Below are 25,522 nucleotides of genomic sequence, written 5' to 3'. Positions count from 1 at the left end.
GTCATATGAAACACCCCCACTTCAGGGGCCTTTCCTTCTCTGTGTGCATTTGCCGGGTAGCTTGCCCCTTACAGTTCCTGGGAGACCTGCTTTTCACTGCTTGCCTCCTCCCAAGGGATATTCGTCTCTTCTGCTCCTACTTCACATCAGAACTAGACACACAACCCTCTCAGCTGCAAGGCCGTCTTGAAACAGAGGAGAAGAATGAATATTTGTTGTCTGTCATGTGTGGTTATAACAGACTATCTGATATAGGTATTTTATAAAAGTAAAGAGCTCTATTTTACTCACAGTTGAGGTGCTTGAAGGGTCTGAACATCATGGTTCCAGCATCCAGAGGAGGGTCCAAGCTGTGCACACTGCAGAGGAATGTGAGGATAGAAGAAGTCAAGTCCAGGAGTGGAGGAGTCACTTATAAACCACCTACTCCAAGGAGAGCGCCATCTCCTGCATGGGCGTTGCCCCACAATTTAACCACTTTCCACTAGGCCTCACCTTTTTTTGGTAAGGGATTGAAGGACCTTGCACTGAGCTAAATCCCTGGCCCTAGGTCCCCGCCTCTTAAAGGTCACACCACCTCAACACTGGGAACCAGGCTACCAGCACGGGTGTGTGTGTGTGTTGGGGGGGGCAGTGCAGACACACACACAGACACACAGATTCTACCAATAGCCAAACCATAACACTGAGCCTCCCTGGATATGGCACAGTAATCAAACTGACTTGTTTTAAAGGGCCAGGTCCTGCCTTTGACCTTCAGTGGGCCCGATGACAGGAAGAAATGAAGTGCAGAAGTGACCAGATTATGGAGCAGTGGGTGAGAAAGAAGAGGGCCTGAGTGATCCTCAAAGTGTTTCCCCAGGCTCAAAAGCATGGAAGATAGCAGGCTGGCGGAACTCTTTTCCTGGAAGATTCCTCTCTTCCTCCACATAGGCTGGGTCAGAGCGCCCTGAGGGGACCCTGGCAGGCCCCCGGTGTGTGTGCTCAAGCCTTCTGTACCCTGAACCCCATGTATTTCTTTGTCATTGCCAAGTAAGCAACTCTGAGTCACTGTCCTCATTGGACTAGATCCTTTGGTCCTCTTGTTGAAGTGCATTCTAAACAAAACTACTATTTTTCTGCTCTGTGACTTTGGGCAAGCCATTTAACCACTCTAAACTTTAATTTCTGCACTGTAAAAGAATGAATTGATCTAATATATTTTCTTTTGTTTTTCTCCCCAAATAAATAAAATCTATCGGTGCTCAAGATCCAGTTCCAGTTCCTTTTGGCTTAACCAGCAATGCTACACCCAACCCTGCTTACCTACCCAAGGGACAGTTGCCAGGATGTGCTATAAAGGCAGAACTGAAGCAACTTGTTACAAGTTCTGAGAAACCTTTGTGGATGACAACCAGGAACAAAGTTACCTGAGAGAATACCATTCTCCTGTCCATTCACTCAATAAATATTTACTATCCACTGAGTTTTGGCCACTGCTTTCATCAATAATCATGTAGAACGAACTGGTGAGCTCCTGAATGGTGAGCTCCTCCTGAGCTTACTGCACACAGTGCTGGGGCAAGGGCCACTTGATGCTCAGAGTTCTCACTGGCTGATAACTCAGTGGGGATGGGTATAGACACCAATGGAATGGAGCACTTGCAACCAACTGGGCTGCTCTTCACTCTTCAGAATGCCTGGTCCTGGGTCCAAGATGACTAGCAATGTCCCACGTAGGCTGCTGCTGAGGACTGTGGAGCTGCTTTACAATGAGTGTCACAGTCAGTTTCACACTGGTGTGTGGTAACTTGGGATTGGATGCATTTCTCTCCTTGCTCTTCAGGATTTGGCAGCCCTGTTCTGGACAATACAACCTGGTTCTTGACTTGTCCATTGCCCTGTCTGGGAACACCCTTCAAATCCAATACAGGGGCCCAGGACCACTGCTAGCCAAGCTCTGAGGTCCTATTACTGAACTCATCTAGGCCTCCTGACCCCCTGCCCAGTTGGCACAGTGAAGGATCCAGGGAAAGGGCCAACCTTGTGACTCATGACCTTGGGGAAGCATTATGACTCCATCTCTGAGCCCCGGTGTGTGTGTGTGTATGTGTGCAGCTGTGCTCACCTCGGCAGATCCAGACACATTTGAACGTGATGCTTGCAATGTGGCAACCAAGGAACTTTGTTTATTCCTTCATTGTTTATGTAATGAGCAACCAAATAAGTCCCTGCCTGCATGGAGTTTATATCCCAGGACAGGGAGATGAACAATAAACAAACTATACCTCAGATAGTGATGAATGTTATGGAGAAAATATAAAATGAGGCACATCAAAGAGGGAGTGCTGGAGTTGCAATTTTTTAAGTGTCAGAAATGCTTCACTGAAAAGGTGTTTGAGCAGGGAACTGCAAGCACCTGGTGGCATAAAACAAGGCAGAGGGAATGGCAAATAACAATGGGCTGAGATGGGAAAGTGCATGCATATTGAATGTACTGCCAAGGTAGAAGGCCAGTGAATGGGGCCCAGAGGCCTGCAGAGCAGAACAAAGAAACAGTGCTTCACAAGGGTGTCCTTGGGGCTCTGTTACCCAGCTCAAGTGGCCTGGAGAAGCTCTGTGACTTCATGCAGCAGGAGAGCTACCATATGGTGGTGCCACGGAGACCATGACTGAGGGTGCTTCCTTGTGTAGAAGCCTCATTCCTGGCCAGGAGATGGGGAAGATTCTGACAGATGAGTAGGAAAGGCATGGGTGCTGGTTTAGAGCTAGAGCTGGTGAGAGAACCCTTGGCCATATTAGAGATAAGGATGGGGTCCAGTTGGCTAGCACACAGCATGCTGAAAAATGAAAGGGAAAGCATGGTCATACCCCATGTTTGACAGTCATGGCCTCATGTTTTGTAACTTGATTGCCTCTTAAAGAACAAAATCCAGAGCTGTGCAGAGACCTAAAAAACAAAGCATTCTGTGGCAATCTGCAGGAGTGACTATTCTTTTCACAAATATAAATTTTGGTTACTTGGTGGAAAAGAGATTTGGGGACCCCTGGGATTGAGAAGGTAAGGCCTTAAGGTCCCTGAGACAATGGAAAGGCCAAGGGGGTGACAGAAATGAACACTTGCTGGCAGCTTCTCTGGGCAATACTTGACACTTGGTAGTGAGATACTAGTTGTCATTCTGCCATGTAGGTTTAGGCCCAGGATTCTATGTGATGGATGGCCACATGGTGGAACCCTAGTCCTGCATCACCCAAATAAAAACACATAATTCAATATTAATTCAGGATTGTGTCTCATATTGGTTCCTCAACTTCTTGCCCACTGAGTTGTTCCTGTTTAAACTCCCCAGGGAAAGGACATTGCAGCAATCTGATCCTCCCCTAGTCTTGTTATCCTCCATAAAATTGTGGCCCATTTTCCTCCTGTTTAAACATCTTTCATATTTTTTTTGTATTAAATTCTTTTATTGGTACATTGTAGGTATACAACACAATTACATTTCTCATTGGGAATTGTACTTTTACATAATGCATCTTGGTTCTTATTTTTTCCCCATTCCTAGCCCTCCCTTCACACCCTCCACCCTTCCCTATTTACAAAGACTATTTCCATTTTTTCCATTTCTCATCATTTTTTCCTTTCCCTTCTTTCCTCTCCCCTGTGCCTCCCACTACCCCTACCCCTTTGGACCTTTTCTTCCTATTTTACATCATCGATTATTCATTCTAATCATTGGTACATTTTAAGTATACAATATAATGACATTCATCATTGGAAATTTGCACCTTTACATAGTCTCTCCTGGTTCTTATTTTTCACCCTTGCCCAGCCCTCCCTTCAACCCCTCCAGTCCTCCCTATTTACAAAGATTTTGTTCCTATTTTTCCATTTTCTCATATTAATCCCATTCCCTTCTATCCTTTCCCGTAGCCCTTCCACTTCCTTCCCCTTTGCCCCTTTTCTTCCTATTTCACATTACCTATTATACATTTCGTCCTTATTTCCACTTTCAGTTTCTCACACCGGAGAAACTATTCGGTATTTACACATGTGTGTCCTATTTATTTCACTTAAGAATATTGCTTCAATGTGCATCCACTTAGCTATAAATGTCTCTAATTTCTCATTTTTTATGGCTGAGTAGTACTCCATTTTATTAAAAAACCACATTTTCTTTATCCAGTCTCCAGTTGATGGGCATTTGGGCTGTTTCCAAGTTTTAGCTATGACAAACTGTGCTGCTATGAACATGGGTGCACATATATCACTGTGGTATGAGTCTTTGAATTCTTTGGGGAAGATCCCCAGCAGTGGAATAGCACGGTCAAATGGGATTTCCAGTCCTAGTTCTCTGAGGTATCTCCATACTGATTTCCACAGTGGTTGCACCAGTCTACACTCCCAACAGCAGTGGAGCAGGGTTCCTCTTTCCCTACAGCCCCGCCAGCATTTGTTATTGGTTGATTTCGTGATAGCAGCCATTCTTTCTGGAGTGAAGTGGAATCTCAGCGATGTTTTCATTTGCATCTCTGGAATGACCAGTGTGATGTTGAACATTTTTTCATGTATTTATTTGCTATTTCTACTTCTTTGTGTGAGAAATGTCTGTTCATTTCAGATGCCCATTTTCAGATTGGGTCTTTAAATTTGGGAGGTCTGATCTTTTTAAGTTCTTTATAGATTCGAGATAGTAGACCTTTGTCTGAGGAAGAGCAGGTGAAGATTATTTCCCACATTGTGGGTTGTCTCTTCACACTGCTGGTGGTTTCTCTTGCTGTGTGGAAGCCTTTTAATAAGAAGAGATCCCATTTGTTGATTGTTTGTGCTAGTTCCCAGGCAACTGAGGTTTTGTTCATAAAATCTTTTCCTACACTGATGTCTTCAAGGGTTCTACCTAACCTCTGTTCCAACTGGTTCAGAGTTTCTATTTTAATATTTAGATCTTTAATCCATTTTGATTTTAGTTTAGTGCATGGTGAGAGATACAGGTCTAGTTTTAATCTTTGGCAAGATGAAGCCCAATTTTTCCAGCACCATTTATTAAAGAGGCTATCTTTCCTCCAGTGAGGGTGTTTGGCTCCCTTGTCAAAGATGAGATGGCTGAGTGTGTCTGGCATTGTTTCTGCATCTTCTAATCTGTTCCACTGGTCCTCCAGTCTGTTTCTTTGCCAGTACCATGCTGTTTTTATCACAGTGGCTTTGTAGTATAGTTGCAGGTTGGGGATTGTGATACCCCCTGCCATGTCTCTGTTACCTAGAATTGCTTTTGCTATTCTGGGTCTCTTCTTGCTCCAAATGAATTTTTGGATTGTTTTCTCAAGGTCTATGAAGTATGCTGCTGGGATCTCAATTGGAATTGCATTAAATCTATATAGCAGTTTTGGAAGTATGGCCATTTTCACTATATTAATCCTTCCTACCCAGGAGCAGGGGATGTCTGTCCATTTTCTGATATCATCTTCAATCTCTTTTCAGGGTGCCATAGTTTTCAAGAAGAGGTCTTTGATTTCTTTCGTTAGGATGATTCCTAGGTATTTCAGTGTTTTGGATGTTATTGTGAAAGGAATTATTTGCCCTATTTCTCTCTCAGTGAGTCTGTCATTCATGTAGAGGAAAGCTATTGATTTTTGTGTGTTGACCTTGTAACCAGCTACTTGACTGAATTTGGTTATTAAGTCTAGAAGACTTTTGGTGGAGTTCTTGGGGTCTTCTATATAGAGTATCATGTCATCTGCAAATAATGACAATTTGACTTCTTCATTACCTATCTTTATTCCTTTTCTTTTTTTCTCTTGTCTAATTGCAATGGCTAATGTTTCCAGAACTATATTGAACAAGAGTGGTGATAGTGGACATCCTTGTCTTGTTCCTGATTTGAGTGTGAAGGATTTCAGTTTTTGACCATTTAGTATGATATTGGCTGTTGGTTTTTCATAGATGGCTTCTGTCAGTTTGAGGTAGAGACCATCTATTCCAATTTTTGGTAGGGTTTTTATCATAAATGTGTGTTGGATTTTGTCAAATGCTTTTTCTGTGTCTATGGAGATAATCATATGGTTTTTGTCCTTGGCTCTATTGACATAGTGGATGACATTAATTGATTTTCATATATTGAACCATCCCTGCATCCCTGGGATGAATCCCACTTGATCAGGGTTTATGATCTTCTTGATGATCTTCTGCATTCTGTTTGCCAGTATCTTATTAAGGATTTTTGCATCTATGTTCATTAGTGAGATTGGCCTATAGTTCTCTTTTTCAGTTGGGTCTTTCTCTGCTTTGGGGATCAAGGTGATGCTTGCTTCCAGGAATGAATTTGGGAGTATTGCTTCCCTTTCAATTCACTGAAGAGTTTAAACAGTAGTGGCAGCAGTTCCTCTCTAAATGTCTTGTAGAATTCAGCAGTGAAGCCATCAGGGCCTGGGCTTTTCTTAGTTGATAAGTTTTTAATTACATTTTCAATTTCATTGGTTGATATTGGGTTGTTCATAATTTTTAGGTCTTCTTCGTTCAACTTTGGTAATTCATATGTATCTAGGAATCTGTCCATTTATTCTGTGTTTTCCATCTTATTGGCGTATAGGTTCTGGAAGTAGGTATTGATGATCCTCTGGATTTCTGCAGGGTCTGTTGTAATTTCAGCCTTTTCATTCCTAATTGCATGGATGTGGGCCTTTTCTTTCCTTTTTCTGACAAGGTTGGCTAAAGGTTTTTCAATTTTGTTGTTTGTTTTGAAGAAGCAACTCTTGGCTTCATTGATTTTTTGTATCGTTTTCTTAGTCTCCATTGCATTGATTTCTCCTCTGATCTTTATAATTTCCTCCCTTGTATGAGCTTTGGGGTTGTCCTGCTCTTCTTTTTCTAGAAGCTTGAGGTGCAGCATCAGGTTGTTTAATTGGGCTCGTTCTGTTTTCCTAATATGCATATTCACTGCTATGAATTTCCCTCGTAAAACTGCTTTCATTGTGTCCCATAGATTCCGATATGTTGTATTGTCATTGTCATTTAATTGAAGGAACTGTCTGATTTCTTCTTAAATTTCCTCTGTGACCCATTGGTTATTCAGAAGTGTGTTGTTCAATTTCCACGTGTTTATGAAATTTTTTGAGTTTCTTTTGCTATGGATCTCCAATTTCATTCCACTATGGTCTGATAATATACAGGGGATAACTTCAATTCCTTTGCACTTACTTAAACATGTTCTATGTGTGAGCATGTGGTCTATTTTGGAGAATGACTCATGTGCAGCTGAGAAGAATGTGTATTCTGATTTTGTGTGGTGGAAGACTCTGTAAACATCTGTTCAGTTCATTTGTTCAAGAGTTCGATTGAGTTCTAGCATTTCATTACTTATTTTTAGTCTAGTTGATCTATCTATTTGTGACAGTGGGGTGTTGAGGTCCCCCACTACAATTGTATTAGTGCATATATGACTTTTCATATCCGTATTTGTTTTATATAGTTGGGTGCACTAGTGTTTGGTGCATAGATATTTATGATTGTCATCTCTTCCTCTTGGATTGTTCCCTTTACAAGGATGTAGTGTCCTTCTTCGTCTCTCTTAATCAGTGTGGGTTTGAAATCTACTTGATCTGCCAAGAGGATAGCTACTCCTGCTTTTTTTCGGGTTCCTGTCACATGGAGTATTGTTTTCCACCCTTTAACTTTCAGTCTATGAGTTTCCTTTTGAATTAAGTGTTTCTTGTATGCAGCATATTGTTGGATTTTGCTTCTTGACCCATTCTGCTAGTCTGTTTCCTTTGATTGGTGAATTGAGACCATTAACATTGATGGTTATAACTGAAACCTATTGACTTGTCCTTGCCATGACTTTTTCTTTTTGTTGGGTTCTCACCTTTTACATTTAATTTGTCATGCCAGATGGGTTCATTCTGCTTTGCTTCCTGGGGTTGTGGTCCTCAATGTCTGTTCCCAGGCTATTCTGTAAAATTCTTTGGAGTGCTGGTTTGGTATTCATGAAGTTCCTAAGGTGCTCTTTGTCATGAAAGTATCTTATTTCTCCATCCATTTTGAAAGATAGTTTTGCAGGGTACATCAATCTGGGTTGGAGACTGTTTTCTTTTAGGGCTTGGAATATGTCACTCCAAGCTCTTCTTGCCTTGATGGTTTGTGCTGAGAAGTCTGCTGTGATTCTGATGGGCTTTCCTTTGTATGTGATTTGTTTCTTTTCTCTGACTGCTTGGAGAACTTTGTTCTTCTATTGTGTTTCTGGAATCTTAACAATTATATGCCTACGTGTAGATTTTTTTTGATCAAGGCTATTTGGAGTCCTATATGCCTCACTTATCTGTATGTCAAGCTCTTTTCCCCTGCTTGGGAAGTTTTCTGCCATTATTTCTGTGAAGAGATTTTTTTATGTCATCTGTACTCTCTCCTGTTTCTTCATTGAGCCCAATCAGTCTTATGTTATTCTTTTTTGCATCATCTAGCAGCTGCTGGATTGATTTCTCATGTTCCCTTACAATTTTGAAGCAATTTTTCTTTTCCTGGTCACTAATTGCAATCTTATCTTCTATATCTGAAATTCTGTCCTCACACTGGCTCATTCTGCTGTGTAGACTTTCAATGGAGTTTTTCATTTCCTGGAAATCTATTTGCATCTGTTTTATGGATTCCATTTGTTTCTTATGTTGGGATTTCATCATGTTCCTGAGCTCCTCTCTAGATTTACTAATCATGTCTTGCAGTAAGGGCACAGTTTCTCCTGTTATCTGAGAAATTATTTCTGATTTCATTTTTTCCAGATCCCCTTTTGTTGCCAGTTCAGTGGGTCCAGGTGGTTGAGTATGAGAGTGTTCCATCTCATTTCCCTTTGGGGTTGCTGTAGGTGATCTGGAAGTCTGGTTTTGAGACTTATTTACATGTTTTCTCATTTCGACTGGGGCGGGGGGCTGTCAGCGTCTGCACAGATTACCTCCTCTGAGGTGGGTGAGGTGGGACAAGGGCCGGGAGCAGCGGTAGGGATGGTGACCCAAAAGCCCTTTCCTGTGTGCTGGGAGCAGCCAGAGGGATGGTGGCCGGGAAAGCCCTTCCTCTAGACCAGGAGCGGTGGGATGGTTGCTCAGAAGCCCCTCCGTCTGGGCCGGGAGCGGTGGGAGGGATGGTGGCCCGGAAGCCCCTTCCTCTGGGCCAGGAGCAGCGGGACAGAAAGTTGCCCAAAAACCCTTTCCTCTGGGCTGGGAGCAGCGGGAGGGATGGTGACCGGGAAGCCCCTTCCTCTGGACCAGGAGCAGTGGGACGACGGCTCAGAAGCCCCTACCTCTGGGCCAGGAACAGTGGGATTCAGTACCTTGGTCTGGTGGTTTTGTGTCCTCTGCGCCTTTGTAATGTGGAATCAGGTGGCTGCCTGTCTGCAGTGGGGTGATTCGGTGTCTTCCGCATGACTCAGGATCTCGGTAGGGCAGGCACAGACCCGCCTGTCTGCAGCGGGCTGATTCGGCGTGTGTTCCGCGCGACTGAGGACCTCGGTAGGGTGTGGGCAGACCTGCCTGTCTGCAGTGGAGTGATTCGGCGTCTGCAGTGGAGTGATTTGGCATCTGCAGTGGAGTGACTCGGCATCTTCGGAGTGACTCGGCATCTTCGGCGTGACTCGGCATCTTCCGCGTGACTCGGCATCTTCCGCGTGACTCAGGATCTTCCGCGTGACTCAGGACCTCGGTAGGGCGAGCACAGACCTGCCTGTCTGCAGCGGGCTGATTCGGAGTGTTCCGCGGGACTGGGGACCTCGGTAGGGTGTGGGCAGACCTGCCTGTCTGCAGCGGGGTGATTCGGCGTCTTCCGCGTGACTCAGGACCTCGGTAGGGCGTGCACAGACCTGCATGTCTGCAGCGGGCTGTTTCAGAGTGTCTCTTTCATATTTTTACTGGGCCCAGTATTGCCTACTGTATTTGCAGAGCTCCCAAATGCAAATGTCTTTTTTTTTTTTTTTTTGGCACCAGGGATCAAACTTGGGACCTTGGGCTTGCAAGGCAGGTGGTAGAACCACTGAGCTAAATCCCCAGCCCAAATGCAAATGTCTTAATGAGCTTGGCATAATGAAAGTATCGCTGCTATGGGCCAAATTAGAGTGCATATACATGGCAAGAGTGAAAATTCAAACAAGAAAGTTGTATTGGCCAAGGGAGATAGATGTATCTGCCCTCAGATCAGGCCCAAATAATACCTATTTATAATTTTAAAGGTCCCAACCTTGAGCTCCTCATGTAGGGGCATCTAAAGTCTTGCTCCAGTGTACCTCCACCTTCTTTTCTATAAACTATGTAATTTGGGCACTCTAAATCTCTGTTCTCAGAACGGGGTCTATCATGCTTGCTTTCTTCTAGCTTTTATATTTTCTGCTCCCCCAAAGCAATCAATATACTGATCAACCAAATAGGTCCAAGACCTTCTCTGCCAACTAGGTGTTCTCAGTGTCTTCAACCACCTCTGGCTAGGGAGAATGAGGAAGAGTTGAAAATGCTTCAGAACCAGGAAAAGATGATGGAGTATGGGAAGCCAGAGGCCAGAGGGCCACTGCCTCAGTGTAAGATTTGGGGTAAGAATATGACTCTGATGAACTGTTACCTACAGCCCCACCCCTGGGGCCTAGAGTCCCATCCAGTCCCCACTTACATCTTCCACCCCTCTTGCTCAACACAGGCAATGAAATTGAATTCGGAATAGAACAAGCATTGTGCTCTGCTCCTCCCTTTATAATATGCATCATTTTAATGCTTATGGCATTAGTATGGTACATGCGGTTTGTCTGGTCTTGTTAATTTGGTGACATACATAGTAAATCCATAAATCTCCTGTGGACTTGGTTGAATACCTTTTCATGTAGTTATCAAATTGTATTTGCCATTTCCCTTAATCTTTTCACATGTATATTAGAAGCAGTTATTCAAATGAATGATAATTACATGCTTGGAAAATGGTGGGGGAGAGAGAAGAGCTTTGAAGGCTGAGATAGTTTCAGCAATAGCAGGTCCCAAGGGGCTAAAGGGGAGTCCCCTCCATGCCCTGAAACTGGCTTGCCTAGGCCTCTGGACAAGAGCAGGTGCATTTAACCCTTGAATTTTCTATTCTTTCACTGTTGTGTCCCTTACTGAGCTCTCCTGGGGAAATGGGAAAGGAATCTGTTTGGCTACCTAACTAAATATTCCTATTTCTAATTTCATGCTGAATTTGTGCAAATAGAAAGCAAATGTCAGCTGCTTCAACATAAAGTGTTTACAGTGGGCATTATCTGGACACTGAAAGCTAAATGGGCCTTCTCAAAAGATACCAGAGAAGGTCTCTGTGCATGATGGGAAACACTAGAAATAAATGTGCTGGCTTTTACTGTTTGGGACTGCAAAGAATTCTGAGGAATGGAGGCAGGAGCATGGGCTCTAAGGTAATCTCTTTCCACGACAGAGAACTAACTACTCTTGCTATCAGAAGTAGTGGGCGCTTTGCTTTTTCTGGGGCTTTAGCATGAAACCCTGGTCACCTGGCCATCACTGTCACCTTAGGACAGGCAGATCTCTGAGAATCCTTTTCTTCCAAGTGACATCTTTGTCATGACTGTTTATACATGAAAGGAGAGTGTTGAGACTGTGTGGGTCTACTGAAGTAGAGAAGTAAGTCTAATCTTACATTTTCCTGTCTTTGCTCCTGGGTAGTTATCAATGTTAAAGAATGGGCAGTTATAGCCGGCTTTCATTCGTTAGACCTAAATCTTTGTAGGATAACCCAGGGAATGGTCACAGGTCCATTCTTAGCACTGTCTTGCAGTATAGTAAAGCAGGGGAGAGGAATTTTGGAAGATTTAACCTTGCTGAGTCTTAGTTCTCTCATTTCTAAAATAGGGATAATGAGGGCCGGAGATTTAGCTCAGTGGTTCTGCCACTTGCCTTGCAAGCACAAGGTCCCGAGTTTGACCCCTGGTGCCAAAAATAAAATAAAATAGGGATAATGGTTATTTCATTAAGATTTAAAATTATGTAGACATATTGTACTACACTGGGGATGTAGCTCAGCATCACAGAGCTACACATGTATGTATACTGAGTATTGGACTCTTTTTTGAGACAGGGTCTTGCTATATAGTTTAGGGTGTTCTTGAACTATATAGCCCAGGCTGGCCTTGAACTAGTGGTGATCCTACTGTCTCGGTCTCCTGAGTGCCGGGATTACAAGTGTGAACCACCACATCTGGCGAGTATTGGACTCATATGAGTGGTCTTTATGCCAGTTTGATTTCTCCAATTTGGAGGGCAGCATTTATGAACTAGGAGAGAATGTTTAAAGAAGAAAAACAATCTCCCAGTGTCATGTGCTATCTTCCCAAAAAGGTACACTGTCCACTTAACCCCCAGAATACCCATTGCTCTGACCAGACTGGCTACACAAGTTCTTGTGGTAGGGGTCTGACATGTTCTTTTAGAAGGGCATGGGGGTGGGGGATGTGCAGATAGATGTGCTGGGCCACCTTCAGGAATAAAAGTGAAGTTCAGAAGGGTGTTAGTAACACAGTGCAGGAACCACGGAACTCTAAGATTCTGGAAAGACCTTTTTTATAATCATTATTTGTTATCCATTTATTTCTTCACTCTGATACAGAGAAAAACCCTTCAAACAAGTAGAGCCCAGTGATGGGGTAGCAAGAAAATGGGGTCCAATAATCCTTTGAAGATTAAAATGTCACTCTTGAAATCCTAAAATCACCTCATCACCTCATCATTGAATATATCCAGTTGTCAGAATTCTAACTATTCTACTGAACACTGAAGTCTGAAAATTGATAAGCATTTAAAGGATCCTATCATTTACGTAACAATTATATTCACTTATTCAGCACACACTATGGACTTCCATATCTAAAGGGTTTTACTTGTTCCAATTCAATTTAGTCTTAACAACCCTAGAAGATGGGAATGGGGTGATGTCCTTACTCCATTTAGTGACTTGCGAGCCTGCTGACCATCTAGGAGGCAAAGAACAAGAATTCCTACTCCAAGGCTCATGACTGCATCTAGAATGTTTTTGAAAAGGTTACTATGAAACACTTCAGGAAACTTTTGAAATATTAAATGGTTAAACATTACTTTAAAAGCCTTTTCAAACACTACAGTGAAAAATGTTCTCAGCCTGAGGCTGAGGGATAATACTACTACTTACTTTTAACTCATCAAAGGCCCAGATCAGGTATTTTGTTGTTTTGAATAAATTCACCATCATAGTTGTTTTTAACAATCCCCCTTCCCAAACATTACTTAATTCATCAATGTGTATTTTTCTCTTTAGACAATAGTTACAAGGTAGGGAGAAAGTACTTGCTCTAGTTAACACTGTAATTCAGTCTCATGATCTCCCAGACTTTCAGCTCAGCCTTGAAGTAGCTGGTAGCCTATTCCATTGAAGGCTGATTTTGAATTCTCTGATAACAACTCAACATCAATAATAAAATATGCTGACAGATCCAAAATATATTGTCTAAATCCATAAGATCTCAGTTAAGAATCTAAGATAATTAAGTGCGGGAAAAATACCTGACAGTGGCAAGTGGCAATTTTAGAAAAAAATAAAAAGCAAAAGTCTGAAAAGCAAGAGAAAACTTATGTGTCTAAAATAAAACAGTATCTCATATCCTGACAAAGAACGAAAGTATGTTAAATCATAAAGTCATTAGAATTTCTTTTTGTGATTGTATCTGAAATAGAGTATTTCCATTGACAGACATTTATTAGAACAATAGGGTTGGGGAGACATAGCTTTCTAGAGCAGCAGAGACAAAATAAAAATTCCTGTTTCTCTCCAGCAAGAATAGGGTGGACATAGCATTGTATTTATTTTTATCTGTCTTTAAATTATTCTCATGTCCACTACCATTCACTTGGCTACAATAAACCTGTCAGAGAGGGATTAGCATCGTTTTATGAAGGAGTTTGAAAGGCTCTCAAAGACTACTGCCCCAATTCTACATATTGTGTATGTGATATATAATACATGCCATAATAATCTGTGCAGAACTGGGATTCAAACACAATGTTTAAATATACCTGACAGCTATCTGTAATCTCTTCAAATCCACAGAAGCATTTCTCAGAAACAGAACATTTTCTCACAGTGGTCAAGGTTTTTAGTCTTAAATATCAAAGAAAACATTCCATCTCTTCATTATGACATATTCTATTAAAAACAAAACAAAACACTCAGGTTGACTGTATTACCCTGTAGATTCCGGCCTGACTACAAGACTGTGAACTCCCTGAAGGGAGTTGCCTTGGTCCTCCAAGCCCCGGTGTTCATTGAGGCTTCATATTACTGTTCAAAGCTGGTACACCAGCTAGTACAAACCACTTTACCAGGAGGAGTCTTTGGAATACTTTTTGATCACCTGCCAGTCCTCCTAATAAGAAAAAGGACACCAGTGCCCATCCAGCATTTCTTATAAATTCACTGGCCAAGGGTGTCTATTAACAATCAGTCTCTTAGCCAAACACCTGATGACACTTCAAAATCACCAGAAACAAGCACTTCAGTAGCAGACTAGAAAGAAAACACTCTCACCATAAGTTGGCTAGTTGTCTCTGACATTTAATTTCAGTTTTCATGGGAATTAATTTTGGCTTCAATATTTACATTGATATTGAACACATGCTTACCCTACAGACCACTCATCATGTTATTAACTACTGAATGTAAGCAAGCTGTGGGACTAAAGATAATGATTTCATTTATTTAGCATCCATGCTGCCAGAGGAGATCAATTTCTCTATGAAACAAAAACAAATCACCATTAAAAACATCAATGTTTTAACTTTTTCTCCCTCACTGGCAGAATCCTACAGCTATTTTGAAACAGATTTCCAGTAGGTCTAAAAATATTGCCTTTGAATTGTAAAAATTCCATTACAGAAACACACAGATAAATAGAATCACATTAGTTTATTCAATAATTGCTCTAAACATATTCTTTGCTTTACTTTTCCTGTAGGAAAAATTAGCAGAATCAAATAAGGAATACTATTGGCATATAGCTATGCTTTGGGAGAAAATAAACTAAAAGGGAAAGATAAAACCAGTAACCTGGTACACTTGCACTGAAATACTATCTCTGCAGAAGTCCACATGTTTTTCAATAGTTTACATATGTAGAAAATTTATAATTAAAAAAACTGAAGGGAATCTAAAACATAGTCTTTATAAATATAAACCATTGCTCTTCAATGTCTTTTTCCTTTGAGATAGAAGCCATTTTAGAAAGAAAGGTGGCAGGGCCAGGGATTTAGCTCAGTGGTTCCACTGCCTGCCCTGCAAGTGCAAGGACCCGAGCTCAATCCCTGGTACCAAAAAAGAAAGAAAGAAAGAAAGGTGGCAAAAGCTTTAATGGTCAGCATTTTGTTTTTCATCTGAAATACTTGGGACAGAAAATTTAGTACATAGTTTAAGAAGTAAAACCACACAATTTTACAAAACTAAATAAAAACATGCATAGATATTTTCTACTGCCGAACGGTCAAAACCTTAAGTTGTTTTGAATCTAAAAGACTAAAGATCTTAGGGGAAAAGCCACTTCTAATAATAAGAATATTATAACAGCAGTAATTCACAAGTTTACAGAAAACATTAAAGAAATAAAGTAGCTATTTAAAACAATAAACTGTTAAAAAGCTAGAGTTGTATTCCAATTTTAAAAGAAAGTATAACTACTTAAGTGACTATAATTACTGTAACACCATGCATGAAGCATAGCAAATGAACATGCTCAGCAGTGTGTACTTCTAGTGAATTCAGAATCATACATGATTATATTAAGAATATCACTCACCATGGACAGTGCTAAGATGTCTACAAAAGTCTATGTTAAACAATTGGATAGGGAAAGCAGAGATACACTTTGTTTCTTATAAAGAATCACAGTGTAACAAATACACTCACATTAAAGCAATAATCAGTCACAATTCTTAATTTTATACAAGCTAAAAGGTGTGAAATTACAGTATGTTTATCTTCTTCAAAGGGCAGATATGTCATTTATTAGGAGCCAAACAAAGAGAACAGAAAAAAGTAATTGATAAATAGAATCTTTAAAAAAAAATTGTGGCTAGTTATATGTTAACTTTCAAAAATGCAACAATTTCTGTCCATGAGGTCATTAAAAAAAAAACAAACCCAAAAGATTGGTAAAGGATTCCCATTTATCAACAGAAATGTAAAATTTATGAAAAAAATTTCAGTACTTTTAAAACATCTTTTCTACAGACTTTTTGGCTGATTAAATACAAGAAATATTTCTAATAAATATTAGGTGTGGCCAGTTTTAAAATTTACAAGTGCACCTGTATGATAGTCATCTGTATATGACTATCTCACAATCATCTTTTGAAGAATATCAATAACTATCAGATTTTCTTTGAATGTCTAATTATTGAATACAATTATTTCTTACATTCACATACGCAGTACCAGAATTTACTGTTTAATATGCTCGTTTTTCTCCTCTGGGGCAGAGATTAGGGATGGTTCATAGGCCAAATATGGCTTGCTGTCTGTGTCTGTAAATGAAGTGCCACCCCCACTTTCCCCTATTGGGGATTAAATCCTGGACCATCATACAGAGCTACGTTCTCTAACATAGGGTTTTGCTAAGTTTCCCAGGTGGGACTGAAACTTGTGATCCCCTGCCATATGCACCAACCCAGCTAGTTTCTGTGAAGTTTTACTGGAACACAGTCACATTCATTTACATATTGTCCGTGGTACTTTTATGCTATAAAAACAAGAGCAAGCAGTTTTTAAGAGATCATTTGATTCTGAAAAGCTAATTACTATCTGATCCTTTACAGAAAGTTTGTCAACACTTACTCTAGGAGGCTTTCCTAGACCAATATAAAATAATTTATGCTGCTTTACTCTTTGTTAACACTTTGCTTTTCCTTAGTCTATGTGTGTACTCCAACCTTTTTTATATTTCATTTTATTCATTGGTATATAATTTTGAAACTTAACATTGCAGATGAGTTTTCATCTTCAATATACTTGGAACAGAAGCATTATCTCTAGCCTTAATCTGTTTTGATTCTGGGTCACTCAGGAATTCTCCAGGAATTGAGAGTATAACAAAGTGGGATTAGCCACACAGCAACAGAATGGCCAGAAAACCATATATCTCATTTTATCTTGAGTAAGAAAATTGGACAGCAGAAAGAATAACAAAACCAAATATACTTTAGAGCAAATACCATTAAGTCAGGGAAAATAGCTTGAGTTTCCAATACGTAAATACTCATGCATACACAGTCACACTCACCCACCCAGGGTCATCCTCCCATGGATCACAAACTAAGAACTACAACATGAAGTATATTTGTTTTATAAATATATTACTATTTACATACAGATATATCCATAAGAGACATGTTAAATAATTATTTGTATAATCAATACTACTTTAAAATTTTTGTGTGTATTTTAAAATTACACATTCTATTAAAATTATCAAAATAATTTTTTTAAAAATACAAGGAATAAAACCAGTGAAGAATTACTTTCCATTAAAGTGGTTCTAAATCTTATCATTGGTCATTCAGACCCCAGACTTGGTCACCCACAACTCAAGGAAACAGTATGATCAGGGAAATGTTAACCACCAGAAGAAACATCCCTCCATTTTTAATATTTCATAACAAATATGTATGTATATATAAAACACTTCTTTAGTTATATTACATATTCAAATAAATTCATTTTCATAAAAACACAAAATTCAAGTTTCCACCAGAATCAAATATTTTATACTGGTGAGCATTTCTTGTAATTAGTAGGTCACTGACAAACTATCAGGATAGGGATCATAAAAATGAGACTGAAAATATCTGCATCACATGCAAGAAATGAGGAAATACTAAGGGCCAGTATTTGGCCAGTTGGGTGCTACTCCCTCTGGACCAAGACACACAGACAACAGACTGGCTAATTACTTTGTAAAGTACAGTCAACTGTCGATTATTCAGGGGCAGAATAGTCCAGTCTGGATCGTCTTTCTATCAGCTGACCACTTTTGGCAACTTCGTTACTTATTAACATATCTCTTTCTGGTTATGTATTAGCAGATCTGGTAAATAGGGATTAGAGACTAGGAAGAAAGTTGTGGCTAAAGTAAAGGTTTGCAGTCAGCTATGGATTTAATTTAGTAATGGACTCCTTTTACCTTACAGCTTTAGAGAACAAGAATTTGCTTTACCTAAAGTCAGCCTATCATCTCATTCTTAATCTCTGAAAGCAATGTTGGTGTTTCAGAAAAAAAAAAGCGGGGGAGGACAAATTGTCTTCTTGACACAAAAAAGCTGCTATTTCTTAATGTACAACTAATTACACTGAACAGTTTTGTTGTGAGAGGTTCAGAGATACTCATTTCAGTATACCTGATGGCAGGGTATGCTATTTTTCCAAAAATAATGATAAACAACCAACTAAAAACATTAAACCAAATGTAATGTCACACCCATTTAACATAAGAAATTATTTAAAACCATTTAATAAAGTTTAGTAATCTTCAAATAATTAAAATGCTAAAATGAAGAAAATGGAAGCAAAACCTACATGTATAATTTAGAAGTGATTTCATACTATAAAATCTTAAAATATGACTAAAATTAAAGGTAATACAGATTGGTAACCCTATTTTTGGCACTCATTTTGCCGGCACATTTAAACTTTTTCTATAGATAATGAATGACAAAAATCAAGAACAATTTCACAAGTGAGTAGGGTCACTCTCAGACAGACACCATTCAAAATGGTTTGTGTGGCATCACCCGCATTATCTTTGGGTATAGATGCGGGCCACGCTTACTTCAAGCACAACAGCAATAATTGTGTAGAACATCACTTTCCTGAATTAAGTTTGCTGAACATGGTTCAGATTATTGGATATGTCAATATGCACAATGCCTTTTAGAAGCATTTACTGTATACCCAAATCCTACTTCATGCAACACACAGTGTTACATAAGTAGTAAAAATGTTATCCTAGTCAAAGATGCTTGGACATTATTTTTCAGGCAGCATTTTACCTTTATTTTAGTAAAGTTCACACTAGATAAGTTTTAGAAGAAAGAAAATGCCAATAAATTTAATTAATGTTTTAATATATTATATAAAACTAAGACAGACACTTTTATTTACCTAAATTGTTACTTTTATTTTCTACCTCATCAATAATAGACTTCAATTTTATTTTAAAAATTTGTATTTAAATAAGGGATAAAATGTTGCCCAAAAGTCTAATCATAGTTACACATTTGTGTTTTTAACTAGATCTACAAATCAAAATAGTTCTTATAGTTAAAAAGATACAATTTGTATCAACAGTAAAAGGTACTTTCTGGTTTTTCAGGGCTTTACTTCAATCTGTAGCATGCAGAATAATCCAAATGACTAGAACATCCAAGCAGACTACAAAAACAGATCTGAATGTGTGTATTACACTATGTAAAATTCAGAGTCTGGAGGAACAGTCAAGTTATATCAGTCACACAACTGTCTGCCACTAACTGCAAAATCCATCTTCTGATCTGCAGAAATGTAATTGCAATAAGCAAAACCCATGAGTTTGAAACCAGAAATATCCCTTACTAATACTAGAACAGACAGTAGTCTGTATCTAAAACTACACTATTTGTGGCAAGAGTCGGCCTTAATAATATAACAGGCCCTCCAAAAAACTACCTTCAGGAAAATGGAAAATATACAATATCTTACAAAAATTTTAAGTTACCATTTACAACTCCTCCATCACTATTTCTATAGTGCAGTATCAATAAATGTTGCATATCCTCAACACATAAAACCATCTCAGGCCAGCCTTGATAAATAGCAGGAAAGCTAGAGTATATTAAATATAAAATTGCATTGAGAATAATTAGATTTATTAAAAACAGGCAAGTACTGTGAAAGGGTTATTTATCCAGTATTGTTGTGCCCCAAAACAAAAAACAAACATTAAAAACACAGATTAATGAGAATCTAGGAATTCAATTCCATTTCTATAGAAGCACATCATAGCTGGATAACAAAGCTCTAAACCTGTAACAGTTACGGCTTTTGCCTTATTCATTAAAAAAAAATGGAAATAATTTTTTCCATTGATTGCATCTGCTTTCTTTTAAATTGACCATTAAATTAACTAATTTCTTATCAGGAAAAAATCCAAACAAAAATAAAACAATAAAAGTGCCATATTGTAAATCATTCTAACATATATGTTACCCATTTCAACATAAATTGGTAACTTAGATTTTGTTTAAAATATAAAGTCAGTGCTGTAGTATATCTTTGTTTCTATAAATAAGGATTATAGGACAAAGAAGCCCACTTTCCCCAAATAAAAATAACTTAAAGAGCTGTAAAAGATTCTAATTAAGCTTGGCTTGAAAAAGTATTTTGCTGGGTCTAGTCAAAGGTTCCACATTCTGAAGGTATTGTAATTGCTTGCAATTGATAGACAAACACCAAGTTAATAAAACATGAAACAAGGATAAAAAGTGCTGCATATAAACCCCTGATGCACCAAAGATTAATATCAAAGATCACAGATACATCTATTAAATCAAACTGGATAAATTTCCAGCCAAAGATATAGCTTTAAAAAGGAAATGTTAAAAAAAAGTTTGAATGTAAAGCAATTTTGTGATACTTCCACCATGTGGGGCTGTACGTACAGATTCCATGATACAGTATTTCACATAAATGGATACTATATAACCTCCTTGCTGAGAAGGAGATGACATGTGCTATTGTAGCAAACCTCCCTCAGCATTTGAGCTGAACAAAAAAACTACTAAACACCACAAAGATGCATCATCTTTCAATAACCCAGCTGTGATTTCTCCACTAAAATGGCTGCAGCGAGTTGCTGGGCATCTGTCATGTGAGGATTCCTTTTCATGACAATTCTCACAAGGTCAGGCGGGAAGATGTTGCACAAGTTGACATAAATTTTCTCTCGGTTGTCTTGGTACCTTGGAGGATCTTGTGGCATTCCACAGTACGGTATTCGCCAGGTGGGCTCCTGCTGTTCAGGCAGGCTCTGGAAGGTAAACTGCTCATAACATGGTGGTGTAGAGTTATCAGGCAAGGAGTATGTCTGCCGATACCCGTATGCATCCACCCCATAACTTGGCCTATCCCAGCTTCCCAGCCCTTCATGGCGGGAGTAAGGCTTTCTTTGTCTTGAAGGAGAACTATCATAGAGTCGAGAATCAGAAATGCTGTCTGTTCTTGTGGCCATTAAGGACCTCCCTAGGTGCGGTGCCTTAGAGTGTGCTGAACTTGGAGGAGAGGGGTAATCACCAGGACAACTGGACCGGGCGCCCACAGTGGGGTGCTGCAGATGCATAGCCAAGTGTGGAAGAGGAGGCTTGTGATGGAACTTTGGTTCTTCATGACTGTAACTTTGCACTCTGGTCAAAGGGTCATGGAAGTTCTGCAGGAAAGCCTGGGAATTAAGGTGGCTGTGAGGGTGCATATGTTGACACTTCAAATTCTCTTCTAGCTGTGGGTCAGGAGAGCTGACATAGGAGCGGTCATTGTAACCTACGTAGGAGTCACTACTCCCACAGCTCATGCTCCCTTCACTGCTGCAATCAGAAGCTACAGAACTTATTCTATAATCTGTGTCTAATGAGAAACGCCTTTCAGGACTTCGTGGGCCTGAGATACTCAGATTTGAATATGCATTCAACATGGAATAATATCCAATGTCAACAGGTGAGTCACATTTTGGATACTGTTCATAAGGCATTGGCGTTCCATGATTTTTGGTTGCCATCATCATTGGAGGATACTGTCCTTGTGGTCTTTGATCCTGAGGTGGGAAATGAACTTCAGATGGAAGGCCATTGCTTAAAGGTGTAGTGCTTTGGGGTTTTGCAGTAGAAGTAGCCGGTATACTAACTAAGGAAGGTACAGACCTGGTTTCCAATTTGTTTTTGGTGGGAAGCTTTTCCTCTAGGTCTTGGTAGACTTGAGTCCTTATGCTCGGATCTGATTGCCTCTTTGGAGCACCTCGTTTGCTATCAGAAGTGCTATCAGCTTTAGTGCTACAAGGAACACTGTTGCTTTTCACCAGTCCTCCTTCATTTGCAGTTTTGGCTGCTGAATTTCTAGACATGGCACGAAGTTCATCAGCTACTGAACGCTGAGGCTGACTGCCCCTTTCAGGATGATAATATTTGCACTTGTGTCCATAGGTACACTTCTTTCCTATGCAGAGTAAAATTAGGCAAAGGAGCATACCATCAGATCCTGAAAAGTCAACATGGCACTACTATTTAACTTGTGAAAGCAACAAAGGCAGAAATGGGAGATGAGTTAAGCACTACTCTTTCTTACTCTTGGGAAGTGTTACTTTTCAGTCTGTACTTCCTTACTATCAAGGGCAGTAAGAAAGTTGGCTGAATGATCACCTCCACAGGTTCTAGCTAATATCCCATTCTCTTAGTTCATACCTGCCTCTTCTTTCAGCAGGACTTTATAATCAGTAGGAAATTTTGTTGTGAAGAGTAACCATACTACTGTAATGTGATAAAGCCACATTCATCTGATTTGTGCCTAGATATAAGAATTCTAAATTCTCACCCCACTAAAACTAACTTCAAGTAGAATTTACTGAGTTTTAAACCATATCTTAATTCGGGGAAATGCATGAGCCCAAGTAGTTAAAAATAATTCTTTTTCATAGCTAAGACATTTTCTTAAATTTAATTACAATCAAAAGAACTGGGGGCTGGGGATTTAGCTCAGTGGTTCTGCCACCTGCCTCACAAGCACAAGGTCACAAGCTTGATCTCTGGTACCAAAAAAAAAAAAAGAAAAAAAAAAAAAGAACCACATATTATGCCATCCAAAATCTTAAATGTTTGTTTTTATTAACAAAAGTTTAACAATATATTATATCCTAAAGGCAAATATTAAATATCCATAAAAAGTTACCATATGGACAAGGCTGCTTTTTGTGTTCAGGAACAATAGGTTTCTTCCTTAGGAAATTATCCAGACTTGGGCCGTGTCTGCCAAGAGGGTCATCAGGGGGCATGAACCTGTTCCGGAGATAATAAAAAAAGATGATACCTAAGTAGGAGGCTATTAACTCATTCTAAAGATAGAGTACAAAGATTTATTCACTCTAAAGTACATTTTTGAAATTTTAATCCCAGTGTTTTAATTCAACATTTAAAGGATAAAGGATATTAGTATATGAAATACTCCTTCTTAATGAAGATGAAACAAAATGTTTTAAGGTGCACTTAAATTTGTTTTAATTCAGATCAGTTTTGATCTAGCATGTTCTAATTAATTTTTCTTCCTGTAGGTCTTGGGATTTTATAAGAATTTTAGGAAATAATTACGATGTTATTTTAGGAGAGCTCTGTTAACATCAGTATTGTGAAATAGTTTGGGGCAAGTAGGGAGATAGGCAGAACAGCTGAGGAAGGCAGGGGAGGAGAGGAAAAATGTAATAGGATATAGAGACTTAGCAGACATCCATTACGTGTCAGATACTTTACACACACAATTTCATTTTGTTGTCAGGATAATCCCAAATTATTAGCTCCATTTTATGGTTTAATAAACTTTCCTGACTTAGATTCAGAAGAATTAAGTAATTGTTATCTAACATCTCATAGAATAGTCAAGATTCAAGTGTATCTGAAGTCTATTCTCTTCCCACTACAGTAATGGGCTTCTAATCCGAGATAAAAAAATCTTAATGAAGTAAGTTTAGTATTTTGGATTGACTGTCCAATGGAGGAAAGAATTCATAGTGTGCATAATGAATAAAAGTTATGACTGAGGAATCTGACTACTCACTATGTTACTGTTTGAACTTGAAAGAAGCCCAAGTATTTACAAACAAAATAAGAATAATGTAAGTAATGTATAAGCTCCTAAGGGAGTCAAAATGCCTAATACCACTTAGCAAGTACAATGTTATTATTATTATTATTTTTTTTTTGGTACTGGGGATTGAACTTGGGACCTCGCGCTTGCGCAGCAGGCGGCGAAACCACTGAGCTAAATCCCCGGCCCTACAATGTTATTATTATAAAAATAATATGGCAAGGTTAAAAGAAACAGAAGACAGTCATTCAATCTCACAACTCTAGTAACATTTTATTCTATGTCTGCATTTTATACTTTATCTTTTTAACATAACAATATTTTTCCATATTTAATAGCCTTCATAATAATTATTCTGAACAGCTAAATAATATTTTAGTAGGATATGTAAGTTTATTGATTTCTCTATATTATGTTTAGTTGTCTTTCAATTATTGCAATTATAAATAATATAGTAATGAATGTATCTGGTCTTTCTTTTTTTTCATGATATTGTCCAAGAACTGAAATTATTGGGTTGAGAGAGTAAACATACTTTAAGTTTGATAATCTTTACTAAGTTGTACATCAGTTTACATGTATCTTTCTAAAAACTTAGTACATGTATGCAGTACATAATGTTCACATTCCTTGTGGGGAGTTGGTATTTGTACATAACACATCTTCATTCCTTTTCATCCCTTCCCTCCCCTGCCTCATCCCTCCACCCATCTCTTGATCCCCTTCCTCTCTTTTTGTACCTATTTGCAGTACATGTTTCCATTCCTTGTGTATAGCTGGAGTATGTACATGACTCATTTAATTCCTTTTATATCCTCTGTCCCGCCCCTCTCTCCCCTAGGCATATACAAAATGTTTTTGTGAATTAAACAGATGAGAAAAATAAACATTTTAGATTCACATTGCATTTCTGACTAACAAGTGAACTTTTTCTACATAGTTACGAACACTTTTCATGAACATTCTTGTTCATGTTATTTGTCCATCAGCTTATATTCTATGATCATGACTAGAGTCTCACATCGGTACAACAACTTAAAAAAAACTCAGGTACTTAGTAAGCTATGAGAACCCCAAGTTGGCTTATAAGGTAGCTTTCATGGGGAAGGGGTGAAGATGGAACTTGCCTTCTGTTGGCTGTTAACAGATTCCTCAGAAAGAGAATCTATGAAGCTTCTGCTGCAGGTGCTCTGTCAGTGATTGGGGGCCTGCAATTCTCCTGATTTCCAGGAAAATCAGTGGGTAATCAGTGTTGGAAGAAATCTGTCTTAGGTCTAGCCAGTGCCAACAAAAGAAGGATCATGTAGCAGTTGTCTGGGATAGTTACGCATGTATTTTCAAGGAAGCAATATCACTGGTTTACTTACTTGTCATTGACAAATGAATACATTAATAATCGCTCATCTATGAACTTCTTCCATTCTGGTTTTTCATTTGCCAAATCCCTGTAGTTATCATTGGATACAATTATACCATCTGACTCAAAAGCCAGCTTCACAATGAACCTGTCATCATAGCACACCACTCGCCTCCCTTGAACTCTTCGGGATGGTGTGAACACGAGGATTTTATCCTTCTCTAACTTGCGTAAAATTTCCTGATCTGCAAGAATAATAGGTAGAACTTCAGGAATAAATATATACAACATAC

The 25,522-nt window shown here is 39.1% G+C and overlaps 1 protein-coding gene across 1 annotated transcript in view; it reads right to left on the bottom strand.

Moving 5' to 3' along the window:
• Zc3h12c (zinc finger CCCH-type containing 12C) overlaps window positions 1-25,522 on the bottom strand; it is a 106,829-nt gene that overhangs the window by 26,399 nt on the left and 54,908 nt on the right. Inside the window, exons 4-7 of the mRNA XM_021237702.2 lie at window positions 25,240-25,474; window positions 22,964-23,070; window positions 9,291-22,234; window positions 292-359 (exon numbers count right to left, since the gene is read on the bottom strand). Of these exons, the coding sequence (XP_021093361.1) occupies window positions 20,838-22,234; window positions 22,964-23,070; window positions 25,240-25,474 (1,739 nt within the window). The 3' untranslated portion in view covers window positions 292-359; window positions 9,291-20,837. The remainder of the gene's footprint in view (window positions 1-291; window positions 360-9,290; window positions 22,235-22,963; window positions 23,071-25,239; window positions 25,475-25,522) is intronic.

Source organism: Heterocephalus glaber, unplaced genomic scaffold, assembly GCF_053883595.1.
Source record: "Heterocephalus glaber isolate CG9 unplaced genomic scaffold, H.glaber_assembly_v1.0 deba00001429, whole genome shotgun sequence".
Classification (NCBI taxonomy): domain Eukaryota; kingdom Metazoa; phylum Chordata; class Mammalia; order Rodentia; family Bathyergidae; genus Heterocephalus; species Heterocephalus glaber.
The sequence above is the reverse complement of the archived record's forward strand: the minus strand, read 5'-3'. Positions and strand labels throughout refer to the sequence as shown.